This window comes from Oryzias latipes, chromosome 22, assembly GCF_053564925.1.
Source record: "Oryzias latipes strain Hd-rR chromosome 22, Olatipes_Hd-rR_3.1".
Taxonomy (NCBI): domain Eukaryota; kingdom Metazoa; phylum Chordata; class Actinopteri; order Beloniformes; family Adrianichthyidae; genus Oryzias; species Oryzias latipes.
Window position 1 is genome coordinate 30,187,779 of NC_136258.1, and position 16,257 is coordinate 30,204,035.

At 54.4% G+C, this 16,257-nt stretch overlaps 1 protein-coding gene across 4 annotated transcripts in view; it reads left to right on the top strand.

The window, feature by feature from the left end:
* sash1b (SAM and SH3 domain containing 1b) overlaps positions 1-16,257 on the top strand; it is a 37,434-nt gene that overhangs the window by 19,555 nt on the left and 1,622 nt on the right. The window contains exons 1-16 of one of the 4 annotated variants that reach the window (XM_023951283.2): positions 3,459-3,607; positions 4,356-4,484; positions 5,071-5,121; positions 5,332-5,381; positions 10,843-10,883; positions 10,952-11,053; positions 11,121-11,233; positions 11,319-11,420; positions 13,897-13,999; positions 14,100-14,407; positions 14,534-14,602; positions 14,822-14,965; positions 15,035-15,173; positions 15,415-15,584; positions 15,660-15,863; positions 15,934-16,093. In XM_023951283.2, the coding sequence (XP_023807051.1) occupies positions 3,602-3,607; positions 4,356-4,484; positions 5,071-5,121; positions 5,332-5,381; positions 10,843-10,883; positions 10,952-11,053; positions 11,121-11,233; positions 11,319-11,420; positions 13,897-13,999; positions 14,100-14,407; positions 14,534-14,602; positions 14,822-14,965; positions 15,035-15,173; positions 15,415-15,584; positions 15,660-15,863; positions 15,934-16,093 (1,891 nt within the window). In that variant the 5' untranslated portion in view covers positions 3,459-3,601. Of the gene's footprint in view, positions 1-3,458; positions 3,608-4,355; positions 4,485-5,070; positions 5,122-5,331; positions 5,382-10,842; positions 10,884-10,951; positions 11,054-11,120; positions 11,234-11,318; positions 11,421-13,896; positions 14,000-14,099; positions 14,408-14,533; positions 14,603-14,821; positions 14,966-15,034; positions 15,174-15,414; positions 15,585-15,659; positions 15,864-15,933; positions 16,094-16,257 lie in introns of those variants that run through there. The other 3 variants (XM_023951282.2, XM_023951279.2, XM_023951280.2) reach the window with 3 other exon arrangements.

The following is a 16,257-nucleotide window of genomic DNA, read 5'->3' on the forward strand; positions in this document are numbered from 1 at the left end:
TCACACACACAGTCACACACACAGTCACACACACATTCACAGTCACACACACATTCACACACACAGTCACACACACATTCACAGTCACACACACATTCACACACGCACAGTCACACACACAGTCACAGTCACACACACATTCACACACACAGTCACACACACAGTCACACACACATTCACACACACACAGTCACACACACATTCACACACACAGTCACACACACAGTCACACACACATTCACACACACAGTCACACACACATTCACACACACAGTCACACACACATTCACACACACACAGTCACACACACACAGTCACACACACATTCACACACACAGTCACAGTCACACACACATTCACACACACAGTCACACACACATTCACACACACAGTCACACACACACTCACACACACATTCACACACACAGTCACACAGTCACACACACATTCACACAGACATTCACACACACAGTCACACACACAGTCACAGTCACACACACAGTCACACACACATTCACACAGACATTCACACACACAGTCACACACACAGTCACAGTCACACACACAGTCACAGTCACACACACATTCACACAGACATTCACACACACAGTCACACACACAGTCACAGTCACACACACAGTCACAGTCACACACACATTCACACAGACATTCACACACACAGTCACACACACAATCACAGTCACACAGTCACAGCTCTTGTGTTTTCCATTAGCGCCACAATCTTATTTGATTTACATGGATGAGTGCCCCCCCACATGCCGCTTATCCTGCATCCATTTTAATCCGGGCAGCCCCTCCCCCCAGCAGAACCCTGCGTCATGGTGTGCGTGGGGGGGGGGGCACCTGTCTCTGTTTGCCTCTGACTATAGGCTGCAGGAAGGACTGTGGATTCATGCAGATGTTCTTTATCTTTCCACCCCCACCCCCCATAACACAGCATTACAGACCGCCGTGATGCATTCAGGGCTCGTTATGCAGATCGTTTTATTCATATGTGGTTATTATTCACATAAAGTTCTGTGGATTCTGAGCCTCCAATAGACGAGTGACTGAAGGAGGTGAAGGAGGCGTGGCTTCAGCAGGAGGCGTGGCTCCAGCAGCCTGTGTGGAAACATGCCAGCACTGGGTGGTGTCATAGCAGAACGTGCTGCAGACATATGGAGGTGTTCTGGGGGGTGGCACCTCCTGCTGGATCAAAGCTCGGGGGGAGACGTGTCAGCCGCTCCCCCCTACGCGTGGAGGTGAGGAGCAGCCAGCCGCCGTGAAGCCAGGCGGAAAACTGACCTTTCTGCCATGAGCCCGCCTGCCCCCCTCCCCACAGGCTGCAGTCAGGCTCAGAATCTAACAAACACCAACATCTACGTCTGCTTCTTCTAAGGAGATCACCACCCTGATGCATTAGTGATGCTTTCAGGCTCTGTGGGACGTTTCTGTTCTCATGCAGATACGACCCAGACTCAACTGGGTTTCAAATATTTACTGTTTCTAACGCTGAGACTCTGCTCACACCTTCATCACCCCATCATCTCCATCACCTCCATCATCTTCATCACATCCATCATCTTCATCACATCCATCATCTTCATCACCCCATCATCTTCATCACCCCCTCATCTTCATCCCCTCCATCATCTTCATCCCCTCCATCATCTTCATCCCCTCCATCATCTTCATCACATCCATCATCTTCATCACATCCATCATCTTCATCACATCCATCATCTTCATCCCCTCCATCATCTTCATCCCCTCCATCATCTTCATCCCCTCCATCATCTTCATCCCCTCCATCATCTTCATCCAGTCCACCATCTTCATCACCTCCATCATCTTCATCCCCTCCATCATCTTCATCCCCTCCATCATCTTCATCCCCTCCATCATCTTCATCCAGTCCACCATCTTCATCACCTCCATCATCTTCATCACCTCCATCATCTTCATCCCCTCCATCATCTTCATCCCCTCCATCATCTTCATCCCCTCCATCATCTTCATCCCCTCCATCATCTTCATCCAGTCCACCATCTTCATCACCTCCATCATCTTCATCCCCTCCATCATCTTCATCCCCTCCATCATCTTCATCCCCTCCATCATCTTCATCCCCTCCATCATCTTCATCCAGTCCATCATCTTCATCACCTCCATCATCTTCATCCCCTCCATCATCTTCATCCCCTCCATCATCTTCATCCCCTCCATCATCTTCATCCAGTCCACCATCTTCATCACCTCCATCATCTTCATCCCCTCCATCATCTTCATCCCCTCCATCATCTTCATCCCCTCCATCATCTTCATCCAGTCCACCATCTTCATCACCTCCATCATCTTCATCCCCTCCATCATCTTCATCCAGTCCACCATCTTCATCACCTCCATCATCTTCATCACCTCCATCATCTTCATCACCTCCATCATCTTCATCCAGTCCACCATCTTCATCACCTCCATCATCTTCATCACCTCCATCATCTTCATCCCCTCCATCATCTTCATCACCTCCATCATCTTCATCCAGTCCATCATCTTCATCCCCTCCATCATCTTCATCACCTCCATCATCTTCATCCAGTCCATCATCTTCATCCAGTCCATCATCTTCATCCCCTCCATCATCTTCATCACCTCCATCATCTTCATCCAGTCCATCATCTTCATCACATCCATCATCTTCATCCCCTCCATCATCTTCATCGGTGCACTAAAGGTAATCCTTTGCTGCCCTCTAGTGGTTGGTTCTGGAAAGCTCTCTCTCTCTCACTATTTTTGTCTGAGGTTCTCTCCCTGCTGAGTCAGCTAACCTGGGGGGGAGGGGGGGGGACACTGCTTTGCACAAACTTTGACATTAGAGTCAGAGCTCCACCCTGTATGTGCCCCCCTCCCCCTCCCTGCTCTGCAGTTTGTGCCTGCTGGACAGCCCCCCCACACTCTGAAGGGACTTTCAGGAGCAGCACTGGTCCGCGTGGTGGTGAGTGTTTCTGCCTGGGGGGTCTGACTGTCTTTGTGCCCAGAGGCAGATTTTTTTTTTACTTCAGAAGGAAAGAAAAGTTTGGAGCCTTCTGAGCTCCGGAGGAGAACCTCAGAACCTCAGAACCTCAGAACCTCAGAACTGGACTGTGGGGGGCCTCTGCCCGTTTGACTCTTGATTCTTCTTACTGAGCTGTGGTGAAGCGGACCTGCCGGACCGGCAGAGGACAAGTGAAAACAGAGTCCGGGGGGGGGGGGCTCTTTTGTCTGAGTGATGCTGGAAAATGTTACCCCCCCTCTGTGCTGCCTAACGAGCACGGAGGCGGCTGCAGCGTCATGTGACGGCACCACAAAGCCCTCTTTCAGGGCTGCCAAAGCCTGGGGGCCATTTTCACTGGGGGGGGGGGGGGGGGGTATTTACAAACAAACGAGTCTCTTTTCTGGACAGCTGAAGCCGTCAGAGCGTCAGGACTCCAGCGAGTCTCCTCTCCTCTCGGATCGGCGCTGATGACGGGTTTCCAGTCTGAGCTGACCGAACAGCTCATCCTGTAATCTGCCAACTCGCCGCCTCAGACGGCGAGGAGCTCTCTGCCACACCACATCCATCATGGCGGTTAGCAAACATTCCACTTTGACCTTTCATGGCGTGTTTTGTCTGTCTTAAAAAACAGAATTAAATCTCCTCAACTCTGACACGGACGCTTTGATGTTTACCTGATCCAGAATCCATACATGTACACGTTTGTGTGTGCAGAAGCTGTGTGTGTGTGAACATGTGTTTGGACACGTGTGTTACTCTGTAAACCAGAAAGTGAGGCTGTGAAGCATGGTGGTGGAGGGGCGATGATGTGGGCTCGTTCCATGTCTTTGGACCGTCATGTTTTAATTGACTGGTCAGTTGGGAACCTGGTCTGGGTTCTGCGCTGAGTGGTTCTGGTTCTGGGAGGCTTTGGCTGTAGGACGTCCTCCTTGAGGTCAGTTTGGGGTTCATCAGGACCCCCTCCCCCACCCCGGTTCAGATCCTGCACTCAGCAGAAAGTCGGTATTTGAGAAATTCCACTCAGGTGGAACAATTGAAGGAAGTTGGAGGGTTCTGGTTCAGCCGTGTGAGGATGAAGATGATGAAGTGCTGCTTGTGATTTACGGCTCACTGAGCTGCAGCCTCTCCAGGCAGCTCTCAGTGACTGTGGGGGGCAAAAGGGGCATGTGTGCTGCGTCACTGCCCCCTCCCTCAATGAGGAGGTGGCAGGAGTCGTAGAGCAGGAAGATGACATGCTGCCGGAGACCTCGCCCCCCCCAGGAGCTTCCTCTGGCTGTTTCCTGTGGACTCTGGTGTGGACTCTGAACCTCCGTTTCTGCAGGACGGCTCCGTGGGGAACCTGCAGGAGCTCGCTCAGGAGTACTCGCAGTATTACGGCGCCCCCCCCAGCGACGTGAGCGAAAGGATGGAGGAGCTGCGCAGACGCAAGGTGGTACAAGACGCCGACATGGTGAGTCTGATCGCGGTTAGCGTCAGTTCATCTGAAAGATAAACTGAGATCTTCTCACAGAGTTGATGAAAGCCGGAGCTTCAGGCTTCAGGAGCTTCAGGAGCTTCAGGATCTTCTAAACCTTCAGGAGCTTCAGAAGCTTCAGGAGCTTCTAAAGCTTCAGGAGCTTCAGGAGCTTCAGGAGCTTCTAAAGCTTCAGGAGCTTCAGAAGCTTTAGGATCTTCTAAACCTTCAGGAGCTTCAGAAGCTTCAGGAGCTTCTAAAGCTTTAGGAGCTTCAGGAGCTTCTAAAGCTTCAGGAGCTTCAGAAGCTTCAGGAGCTTCAGAAGCTTTAGGAGCTTCTAAAGCTTCAGGAGCTTCAGAAGCTTTAGGAGCTTCTAAAGCTTCAGGAGCTTCAGAAGCTTTAGGAGCTTCTAAAGCTTCAGGAGCTTCAGGAGCTTCAGGAGCTTCAGGAGCTTCAGAAGCTTCTTGAGTCCAACAGTTTTAAGTCCAACCGCTGCTGCTTTAGTAGCTGACCGTTAATGTTTGCTGTTCCGTCAGTACCTGTCCTGTCAGGTGACGCCTGTCGGTTCCTCCTCCTTGTTTAGGGAAAGGTGGACTGGATTCCGGCGTCACCGCAGCTTCGTTTTCAGATCCAGGTGAGCCTGATGTGTCTCTTCCTGTGCGGCGGCGGCAGAGGAAGCTGCAGACACCACAGTAGGGCAGAGAACAGCCCTTAAACATGGCTGTGGGGAGGGGAAACCAGGTGGGACGGGGACACAGTCGGGTGGGAGGATCCGGGTCGGAGGAGGGCGACCTGCTGCTTTGGGGGGGGGTTTCTCTGAACAGGAACTGATCTTGTCTTCCAGGAATCTCTTGGACTGAGCAGCACCACGTCCACTCCAGAGGCCGACAGAAGGTAAACCCCAAGCTGGACTGATGAAGTCACCTCACCTCTGTACCCCACCCCACCCCCACCCGTCTGCTTCCTGGAGCCCCCTGGTCATTTCTGTGCCGCCTCTGCACTTCCTGTCATCTCTGAAGACTCCGCCCCCTGCTGGAGACAGAGAGGAAAGCGATCAGTACAGACAGACGTGGTGATGAAGATGAGGATGACGGTTCATCATGAAGTTTGAGCCCCCAACCATTTGAAACCTTTGCTTGCTTTGCCAAATCTTGCAACCCCTTGCTACCCGCTGGCGCCGCCCCTTCCTACTCTGAATGGGGGTGTTAGTTAGACCCCCCAACAGAACTCTGATCTGTTTGGAGTCTTCTGAGAGGAATAGAGGTTTTGTTGTTCACTGGGGGGTTGATTCTGCTCCTTCCTGGGGGGTTGATTCTGCTCCTCCTTGGGTGTCTGGTTCTGCTCCTTCCTGGGGGGGGGGGGGTTCTGCTCCTCCTTGGCTGTCTGGTTCTGGTCCTCCTTGGGGGGTTGATTCTGCTCCTCCCTGGGGGGTAGGTTCTGCTCCTTCCTGGGGGGTAGGTTCTGCTCCTTCCTGGGGGGTTGGTTCTGCTCCTCCTTGGGGGGTTGATTCTGCTCCTCCCTGGGGGGTAGGTTCTGCTCCTTCCTGGGGGGTTGGTTCTGCTCCTCCCTGGGGGGTAGGTTCTGCTCCTTCCTGGGGGGTAGGTTCTGCTCCTTCCTGGGGGGTTGGTTCTGCTCCTCCTTGGGGGGTTGATTCTGCTCCTCCCTGGGGGGTAGGTTCTGCTCCTTCCTGGGGGGTTGGTTCTGCTCCTTCCTGGGGGGTTGGTTCTGCTCCTCCCTGGGGGGTAGGTTCTGCTCCTCCTTGGCTGTCTGGTTCTGCTCCTCCCTGGGGGGTAGGTTCTGCTCCTTCCTGGGGGGTTGGTTCTGCTCCTCCCTGGGGGGTAGGTTCTGCTCCTCCTTGGCTGTCTGGTTCTGCTCCTCCCTGGGGGGTAGGTTCTGCTCCTTCCTGGGGGGTTGATTCTGCTCCTCCCTGGGGGGTAGGTTCTGCTCCTTCCTGGGGGGTAGGTTCTGCTCCTTCCTGGGGGGTAGGTTCTGCTCCTCCTTGGCTGTCTGGTTCTGCTCCTCCCTGGGGGGTAGGTTCTGCTCCTCCTTGGCTGTCTGGTTCTGGTCCTCCTTGGGGGGTTGATTCTGCTCCTCCCTGGGGGGTAGGTTCTGCTCCTTCCTGGGGGGTAGGTTCTGCTACTCCTTGGCTGTCTGGTTCTGGTCCTCCTTGGGGGGTTGATTCTGCTCCTCCCTGGGGGGTAGGTTCTGCTCCTTCCTGGGGGGTAGGTTCTGCTCCTTCCTGGGGGGGTAGGTTCTGCTCCTCCTTGGCTGTCTGGTTCTGCTCCTCCCTGGGGGGTAGGTTCTGCTACTCCTTGGCTGTCTGGTTCTGCTCCTCCCTGGGGGGTTGATTCTGCTCCTCCCTGGGGGGTAGGTTCTGCTCCTTCCTGGGGGGTAGGTTCTGCTCCTTCCAGGGGGGGTAGGTTCTGCTCCTCCTTGGCTGTCTGGTTCTGCTCTTCCTTGGGGGGTTGATTCTGCTCCTCCCTGGGGGGTAGGTTCTGCTCCTTCCAGGGGGGGTAGGTTCTGCTCCTCTTTGGCTGTCTGGTTCTGCTCCTCCCTGGGGGGTTGATTCTGCTCCTCCTTGGGGGGTTGGTTCTGCTCCTCCTTGGCTGTCTGGTTCTGGTCCTCCCTGGGGGGTAGGTTCTGCTCCTTCCTGGGGGGTAGGTTCTGCTCCTTCCAGGGGGGGTAGGTTCTGCTCCTCCTTGGCTGTCTGGTTCTGCTCTTCCTTGGGGGGTTGATTCTGCTCCTCCCTGGGGGGTAGGTTCTGCTCCTTCCAGGGGGGGTAGGTTCTGCTCCTCTTTGGCTGTCTGGTTCTGCTCCTCCCTGGGGGGTTGATTCTGCTCCTCCCTGGGGGGTAGGTTCTGCTCCTTCCAGGGGGGGTAGGTTCTGCTCCTCCTTGGCTGTCTGGTTCTGCTCCTCCCTGGGGGGTTGATTCTGCTCCTCCCTGGGGGGTAGGTTCTGCTCCTTCCAGGGGGGGTAGGTTCTGCTCCTCTTTGGCTGTCTGGTTCTGCTCCTCCCTGGGGGGTAGGTTCTGCTCCCTGGGGGGTAGGTTCTGCTCCTCCTTGGCTGTCTGGTTCTGCTCTTCCTTGGGGGGTTGATTCTGCTCCTCCCTGGGGGGTAGGTTCTGCTCCTCCTTGGCTGTCTGGTTCTGCTCCTCCTTGGGGGGTTGATTCTGCTCCTCCCTGGGGGGTAGGTTCTGCTCCTTCCTGGGGGGTAGGTTCTGCTCCTCCTCGGTGTCTGGTTCTGCTCCTCCCTGGGGGGTAGGTTCTGCTCCTCCTTGGGGGGTTGGTTCTGCTCCTCCTTGGCTGTCTGGTTCTGGTCCTCCCTGGGGGGTTGATTCTGCTCCTCCTTGGGGGGTTGGTTCTGCTCCTCCTTGGCTGTCTGGTTCTGGTCCTCCCTGGGGGGTAGGTTCTGCTCCTTCCTGGGGGGTAGGTTCTGCTCCTTCCAGGGGGGGGTAGGATCTGCTCCTCCTCGGTGTCTGGTTCTGCTCCTCCCTGGGGGGTAGGTTCTGCTCCTTCCAGGGGGGGTAGGTTCTGCTCCTCCTTGGCTGTCTGGTTCTGCTCCTCCCTGGGGGGTTGGTTCTGCTCCTCCTTGGCTGTCTGGTTCTGGTCCTCCCTGGGGGGTAGGTTCTGCTCCTTCCTGGGGGGTAGGTTCTGCTCCTTCCAGGGGGGGGTAGGATCTGCTCCTCCTCGGTGTCTGGTTCTGCTCCTCCCTGGGGGGTTGGTTCTGCTCCTCCTTGGCTGTCTGGTTCTGGTCCTCCCTGGGGGGTAGGTTCTGCTCCTTCCAGGGGGGGGTAGGATCTGCTCCTCCTCGGTGTCTGGTTCTGCTCCTCCCTGGGGGGTAGGTTCTGCTCCTCCTTGGGGGGTTGGTTCTGCTCCTCCTTGGCTGTCTGGTTCTGGTCCTCCCTGGGGGGTTGATTCTGCTCCTTCCTGGGGGGTAGGTTCTGCTCCTCCTTGGGGGGTTGGTTCTGCTACTCCTTGGCTGTCTGGTTCTGCTCCTCCCTGGGGGGTTGATTCTGCTCCTCCCTGGGGGGTAGGTTCTGCTCCTTCCTGGGGGGGTAGGTTCTGCTCCTCCTTGGCTGTTTGGTTCTGCTCTTCCTTGGGGGGTTGATTCTGCTCCTCCCTGGGGGGTAGGTTCTGCTCCTCCTTGGCTGTCTGGTTCTGCTCCTCCCTGGGGGGTAGGTCCTGCTCCTCCCTGGGGGGTAGGTTCTGCTCCTTCCTGGGGGGTAGGTTCTGCTCCTCCTCGGTGTCTGGTTCTGCTCCTCCCTGGGGGGTAGGTTCTGCTCCTCCTTGGGGGGTTGGTTCTGCTCCTCCTTGGCTGTCTGGTTCTGGTCCTCCCTGGGGGGTTGATTCTGCTCCTTCCTGGGGGGTAGGTTCTGCTCCTCCTTGGGGGGTTGGTTCTGCTACTCCTTGGCTGTCTGGTTCTGCTCCTCCCTGGGGGGTTGATTCTGCTCCTCCCTGGGGGGTTGATTCTGCTCCTCCCTGGGGGGTTGATTCTGCTCCTTCCAGGGGGGGTAGGTTCTGCTCCTCCTTGGGGGGTTGATTCTGCTCCTCCCTGGGGGGTAGGTTCTGCTCCTTCCTGGGGGGTAGGTTCTGCTCCTTCCAGGGGGGGTAGGATCTGCTCCTCCTCGGTGTCTGGTTCTGCTCCTCCCTGGGGGGTAGGTTCTGCTCCTCCTTGGGGGGTTGGTTCTGCTCCTCCTTGGCTGTCTGGTTCTGGTCCTCCCTGGGGGGTTGATTCTGCTCCTTCCTGGGGGGTAGGTTCTGCTCCTCCTTGGGGGGTTGGTTCTGCTACTCCTTGGCTGTCTGGTTCTGCTCCTCCCTGGGGGGTTGATTCTGCTCCTCCCTGGGGGGTAGGTTCTGCTCCTTCCTGGGGGGGTAGGTTCTGCTCCTCCTTGGCTGTTTGGTTCTGCTCTTCCTTGGGGGGTTGATTCTGCTCCTCCCTGGGGGGTAGGTTCTGCTCCTCCTTGGCTGTCTGGTTCTGCTCCTCCCTGGGGGGTAGGTTCTGCTCCTTCCTGGGGGGTAGGTTCTGCTCCTTCCAGGGGGGGTAGGTTCTGCTCCTCCTTGGCTGTCTGGTTCTGCTCCTCCTTGGGGGGTTGATTCTGCTCCTCCCTGGGGGGTAGGTTCTGCTCCTTCCTGGGGGGTAGGTTCTGCTCCTCCTCGGTGTCTGGTTCTGCTCCTCCCTGGGGGGTAGGTTCTGCTCCTCCTTGGGGGGTTGGTTCTGCTCCTCCTTGGCTGTCTGGTTCTGGTCCTCCCTGGGGGGTTGATTCTGCTCCTTCCAGGGGGGGTAGGTTCTGCTCCTCCTTGGCTGTCTGGTTCTGCTCCTCCTTGGGGGGTTGATTCTGCTCCTCCCTGGGGGGTAGGTTCTGCTCCTTCCTGGGGGGTAGGTTCTGCTCCTTCCAGGGGGGGTAGGTTCTGCTCCTCCTCGGTGTCTGGTTCTGCTCCTCCCTGGGGGGTAGGTTCTGCTCCTCCTTGGGGGGTTGGTTCTGCTCCTCCTTGGCTGTCTGGTTCTGGTCCTCCCTGGGGGGTTGATTCTGCTCCTTCCTGGGGGGTTGATTCTGCTCCTTCCTGGGGGGTAGGTTCTGCTACTCCTTGGCTGTCTGGTTCTGCTCCTCCTTGGGGGGTTGATTCTGCTCCTCCTCGGGTGTCTGGTTCTGCTCCTCCCTGGGGGGTAGGTTCTGCTCCTCCTTGGGGGGTAGGTTCTGCTCCTCCTTGGGGGGTAGGTTTTGCTACTCCTTGGCTGTCTGGTTCTGGTCCTCCCTGGGGGTTAGGTTCTGCTCCTTCCTGGGGGGTTGGTTCTGCTACTCCTTGGCTGTCTGGTTCTGCTCCTCCTTGGGGGGTTGATTCTGCTCCTTCCTGGGGGGTAGGTTCTGCTCCTCCTTGGGGGGTTGGTTCTGCTCCTCCTTGGCTGTCTGGTTCTGCTCCTCCTTGGGGGGTTGATTCTGCTCCTTCCTGGGGGGTAGGTTCTGCTACTCCTTGGCTGTCTGGTTCTGCTCCTCCTTGGGGGGTTGATTCTGCTCCTCCTCGGGTGTCTGGTTCTGCTCCTCCCTGGGGGGTAGGTTCTGCTCCTCCTTGGGGGGTAGGTTCTGCTCCTCCTTGGGGGGTAGGTTTTGCTACTCCTTGGCTGTCTGGTTCTGGTCCTCCCTGGGGGTTAGGTTCTGCTCCTTCCTGGGGGGTTGGTTCTGCTACTCCTTGGCTGTCTGGTTCTGCTCCTCCCTGGGGGGTTGATTCTGCTCCTTCCTGGGGGGTAGGTTCTGCTACTCCTTGGCTGTCTGGTTTTGCTCCTCCTCGGGTGTCTGGTTCTGCTCCTCCCTGCAGTTTTTAGGTTCCTGCCCCATCACCGCTGTGCTTCTCTGCTGCAGGTCTGATGTGAACAAGTCCAGCTCAGACGAAGGCTCCGCAGGTGAGAGTGGAGATCGGGTGTGGACTGAATGTGGGTCAGAGTGAAGTTCAAACTGAAATGTTTCACAGGAAGATGGGAGGCCAAGAGAAAGAGCAAGTCCATCTGGCAAAGTTTCCGGAAGTCCCAGAAGTCTCCAGATGTTCCTGGTAATGTGCGTCAGATTTCCAAAGGTTGGTTCCGGATCAGAACCTTCTCTGTACTCCTCAGCAGGTCCAGCTGACCTGAGTTCTTTTTCAGGAGACAGTGTGGGTTTTGTGGCCAGTGAAATCACCATGAGTGATGAAGAACGTATCCAGCTGATGATGATGGTGAAGGAGAACATGATCTCCATCGAAGAAGCCCTAGCTCGGGTGAGATGTCACGAGATCTTTATCAAGATGATCTGCAGAGACTTTCTTTCTTTAATGTTGCCATAGCAACCTGCTCTTCTTACAGTTGAAGGAGTTTGAGGTTCAGAACCGGCAGACGTCCAGGTCCAACTCGGCAGAATCCCCAGATCCATCCAGCTCCAGCACCAATGAGGCTTTCAGCTGCACTGTGAGTTTGGATGAGAGTGTGGACAGGGGTCCGCTCAGTTCCCCCCATTTATGCAGGGCAGCTACTGAACCCCATTCATCACTGTGAACGGACCCACCCCTATTATGCTGTTGAAAGGGGCAGATACAACCAGAAAAACATCTTTAACCCAAGGATCAGGAAATTGTTTCACTTCAGCTACTAATGTCTGTTCCTGGTTTCTGACTGTTCCTGGTTTCTGACAGTTCCTGGTTTCTGACTGTTTCTGTTTTCTGACAGTTCCTGGTTTCTGACTGTTTCTGTTTTCTGACTGTTCCTGGTTTCTGACTGTTTCTGGTTTTTGACTGTTCCTGGTTTCAATCTTTCCTGTTTTCTGACTGTTTCTGGTTTCTGACTGTTACTGGTTTCAGTCTATTCCTGGTTTCTGACTGTTTCTGTTTTCTGACTGTTCCTGGTTTCAGTCTATTCCTGGTTTCTAACTTTTCCTGGTTTCAGTCATTCCTGTTTCCTGGCTGTTCCTGGTTTCTGACTGTTTCTGTTTTTTGACTGTTTCTGGTTTTTGACTGTTCCTAGTTTCTAACAGTTTCTGGTTTCTGACTGTTTCTGGTTTTTGACTGTTCCTGTTTTCTGACTGTTCCTGGTTTCTGACAGTTCCTGGTTTCTGACTGTTTGTGGTTTCTGACTGTTTCTGCTTTTTGACTGTTCCTGGTTTCTGACTGTTCCTGGTTTTTGACTGTTCCTGGTTTCTGACTGTTTCTCGTTTTTGACTGTTCCTGGTTTCTGACAGTTTCTGGTTTCTGACTGTTTCTAGTTTTTGACTGTTCCTGGTTTCTGACTGTTTCTCGTTTTTGACTGTTCCTGGTTTCAGTCTATTCCTGGTTTCTGACAGTTCCCTTGTTTCTGACTGTTCTTGGTTTCAGTCTATTCCTGGTTTCTGACAGTTTCTGGTTTCTGACGGTTCCTGGTTTCAGTCTATTCCTGGTTTCTGACTGTTTCTGGTTTCTGACCGTTCCTGGTTTCAGTCTTTCCTGTTTTCTGACTGTTTCTGGTTTCTATCTGTTCCTGGTTTCAGTCTATTCCTGGGTTCTGACTGTTTCTGGTTTCGGACTGTTCCTGGTTTCAGTCTATTCCTGGTTTCTGACTGTTTCTGGTTTCTGACCGTTCCTGGTTTCAGTCTTTCCTGTTTTTTTGTCTCTTTCTGGTTTCTGACTGTTCCTTGTTTCAGTCTTTCCTGTTTTCTGGCTGTTCCTGGTTTCTGACTGTTTCTGTTTTTTGACCGTTTCTGGTTTTTGACTGTTCCGGGTTTTCTGACAGTTTCTGGTTTCTGACTGTTTCTGGTTTTTGACTGTTCCTGTTTTCTGACTGTTCCTGGTTTCTGACTATTCCTGGTTTCAGTATTTCTTGTTTTCTGGCTGTTCCTGGTTTCTGACAGTTTTTTGACCGTTTTTGGTTTTTGACTGTTCCTGGTTTCTGACAGTTTCTGGTTTCTGACCGTTTCTGGTTTCTGACTGTTCTTGGTTTCTGACAGTTTCTGGTTTCTGACTGTTTCTGCTTTTTGACTGTTCTTGGTTTATGACTGTTCCTGGTTTCAGTCTATTCCTGGTTTCTGACTGTTCCTGGTTTCTGACAGTTTCTGGTTTCAGTCTATTCCTGGTTTGTGACTGTTTCTGGTTTCTGACTGTTCCTGGTTTCAGTCTTTCCTGTTTTCTGGCTGTTCCTGGTTTCAGTCTATTCCTGGTTTCTGACAGTTTCTGGTTTCTGACTGTTTCTGGTTTTTGACTGTTCCTGGTTTCAGTTTATTCCTGGTTTCTGACTGTTCCTGGTTTTTGACTTTTCCTGTTGTCTTACGCTTGGCGTGTGGGCGCAATCACATTTATTGTGGGCGTGGTCATTTTACATTTGGGTGTGGTCACATTTATAATAACAACAGATGACTTTACTTTATCTGTACAGCACCTTTCAAGATAAAAAACACAAAGTGCTTCACAGTAAAACACAGAATATAAAAATAATTATGAAAAAACAAATTTAAAAAGATGTTTTTAGCTGCAGATCTGAGGCTGAGAGGAAGGGAGTTACAGAGGAATGGAGCACTGCGGCAAAGACTCTGTCACCTTTAGTCTTTAACCCTTGTGCTATCTTAGATGACCCCCCACCCCTACATAGACGTGTTCTCCCCACCATGACAAAGGTGGATAAAGGTGGAAAGATTTCATGTAATCCATGGACACCAGTGAAGATCACAAATCATTGAAGAAAAAAGTTTCAGAGCACTGTCTAGTGGGTCTAGATGACCCAACTCCCAATGTTAAAGTGCCCAGGATAGCACAAGGGTTCCCCGGGTTCTCTGAACCACCCGCAGACCCTGGTCACAGTGGGTGTGGTCATGTTCCATGTACTTCACACATGAATTTGTCTGCCCTGTCTTGGTTGTGGTCACATCAGCTGTTCTGCCAGAGAACTCATTTTTCTCCTCACATCCGTCTCTCCCCCTCAGCCTCCTGAGGTGGAGAACAACGAGGATAAGTCAGTCCTCTCTGGCCATAAAGTGAAGAAGAAGCTGGTCCAGGGTGAAGATCCTGGCGGACGCACAGCAGAAGGTTCCAGTTTTTGGATTTTAATCTTCAGTGGTCATAGATCAATTTTACTCCTGCAGAACAGATTCCAGTTTTTTCTGTTTTTGTCTCTCCCTGTTTTCAGAGGGGCTGAATGTGGACGACCCCCCCTGTTCACAGGAGCCCCAAACCCCCACGCCATGTCCAGTGGCCCCCTCACCTGACGTTTTACAGGAGCAGTTGACTTCTGACAGCATGACTCCCTCCCAGTCCTCCAGCAGCCTAAGCCCCGCCGACATCAGGACTGGGGTGATAGGCGACACGAGGGGGGCGGGCAGGAGCTGCTTCCTTCCTGATCCAGAAGGCTGTGATCACGCAGAGGCGAGACTGGCTCGCTCTGTGACGGACGGGGAGCTCCGCCCCCCGCTGCTGGGCTCGCTGAGCCACCATGGGGTGGGTGGACCACAGTGGGGGGGCGGGGTCATCTTACAAACACAGATCCAGACTGTCTCGGGTCGGAACTCCAGTCTGTTTAGGCTTGAACACATTCATGATGCAGCCGATCCTGTTTGTCTGCAGAGAGCCTGCAGCTTCGGAGGATTCGACCTCTGCAGCCGCGCGGCGTCCGCCACACCTCCTGAGCACGAGGTACGTCCTGCAGGAGAACCCACAACACAACTGCATGTTTGCATCCATGTCTGGACGATTTGATGCTTCACATCATTATAGAAGCCCTGACCACTACCTCCCACCACCCTGCATCCCCTCCGTTTGGTCTCCTGACGGCTCTCTGCTTTCAGCCGCAGAGGCTCTGGCCTCCTTCAGACGTCTGTAGAACATCACCTTCTGCTTCACTCCTTCACTCAGAAGACCGATGGAAGCGGCGTGAAGAGGAGCGCCGCAAGTTCTCCGCAGGTGTCGCGCATCTCTTTGGGCAGGAAGGTGAAGTCTGTGAGGGAGACCATGAGGAAGCACATGTCCCGGAGACAACACAGCCCCCGCTCTGACCAGGTATGCTGAGGACACGCCCACAGGAGCCCAGCAGAAACTCCTTCCTAACGCCTCCTCTCTGTGCCACAGTCCAGCCCAGACCGAGTCTCCAGCTGCCCCCACTCCCCCCAGACCCACACCATGGACCAAGCCAAGCTGAAGATGGGGGGGTCAGTGGAGAGCCTCAGAAGCTCGCTGAGCGGACAGAGCTGCATGAGTGAGTCTACAGGTGACCTTAGGGGCCTTCAACCCCCTGAAACACTAAAGCCCCACCCTGGTCTGCTAGATCCTCCAGATCTGCCTGCACCTCCTGCTGCTGATCACCTGGATCAGAACGAGGAGACACCTGTCTGCAGACTGAACATGCAGGGGGGGGGGCAAATCCTGAGGACCAGGGCTGGGGGGCCCAAACCCCCAGACCAGTGTCCTTGGAAAGCGTCTGACGGTTTGATCTTTTGGTTTTTGTGCAGGCGGACAGACGGTCGGAACCACGGACTCTTCCAGCAGCAACAGAGAGAGCGTGAAGTCTGAGGATGGCGAGGAGGAGGAGCTTCCGTACCAGGGACCCTTTTGTGGGCGGGCCCGGGTGCACACAGACTTCACGCCGAGCCCCTACGACACTGACTCCCTGAAGCTGAAGGTAGGAGGAGCCAACGATGCTCAGACATGTCAGCTGTCATCAGGAAAGACCACGCCCCCATGTGTCCTACTGCAGAGCGGTGATGTCATCGACGTTATCAGTAAACCGCCAATGGGAACCTGGATGGGAATGCTCCACGGAAAAGTTGGAACCTTCAAGTTCATCTATGTGGACGTTCTGAAGGACGGAACCAAACCCAGGAAGACGCGCAGGAGGACGAAGGTCCGGCAGCCCAAACCCACGTCCGTGGAGGAGCTGCTGGAGCGCATCAACCTCAAAGTAGCAACCACGTCCTGTCTGTGGGGGGAACGGGGGGTGGGTCACGCCGCTGAGACCTGTTTGTCTGCAGGAGCATCTCCCCACCTTCCTGTTCAACGGCTACGAGGATCTGGACACCTTCAAGCTCCTGGAGGAGGAGGACCTGGACGAGCTGAACATCCGGGACGCTCAGCACAGAGCCGTGCTGCTCACCGCCGTGGAGCTGCTGCAGGAGTACGACGGCGGCTCAGGTAAGAGCTGTGTGTGAAGACCGGAGGGGGTGTGGCCTTCAGCTGAAGACCACGCCCCCTTTAGACAAGCTGCACCTCAGAAACAGCAGCAGAGGCTCCATGACGACCACCAGGTTCCTGTCACGACTGCAGCCGATCTGCAGCAACGTCTCTGCGCCAAAGTG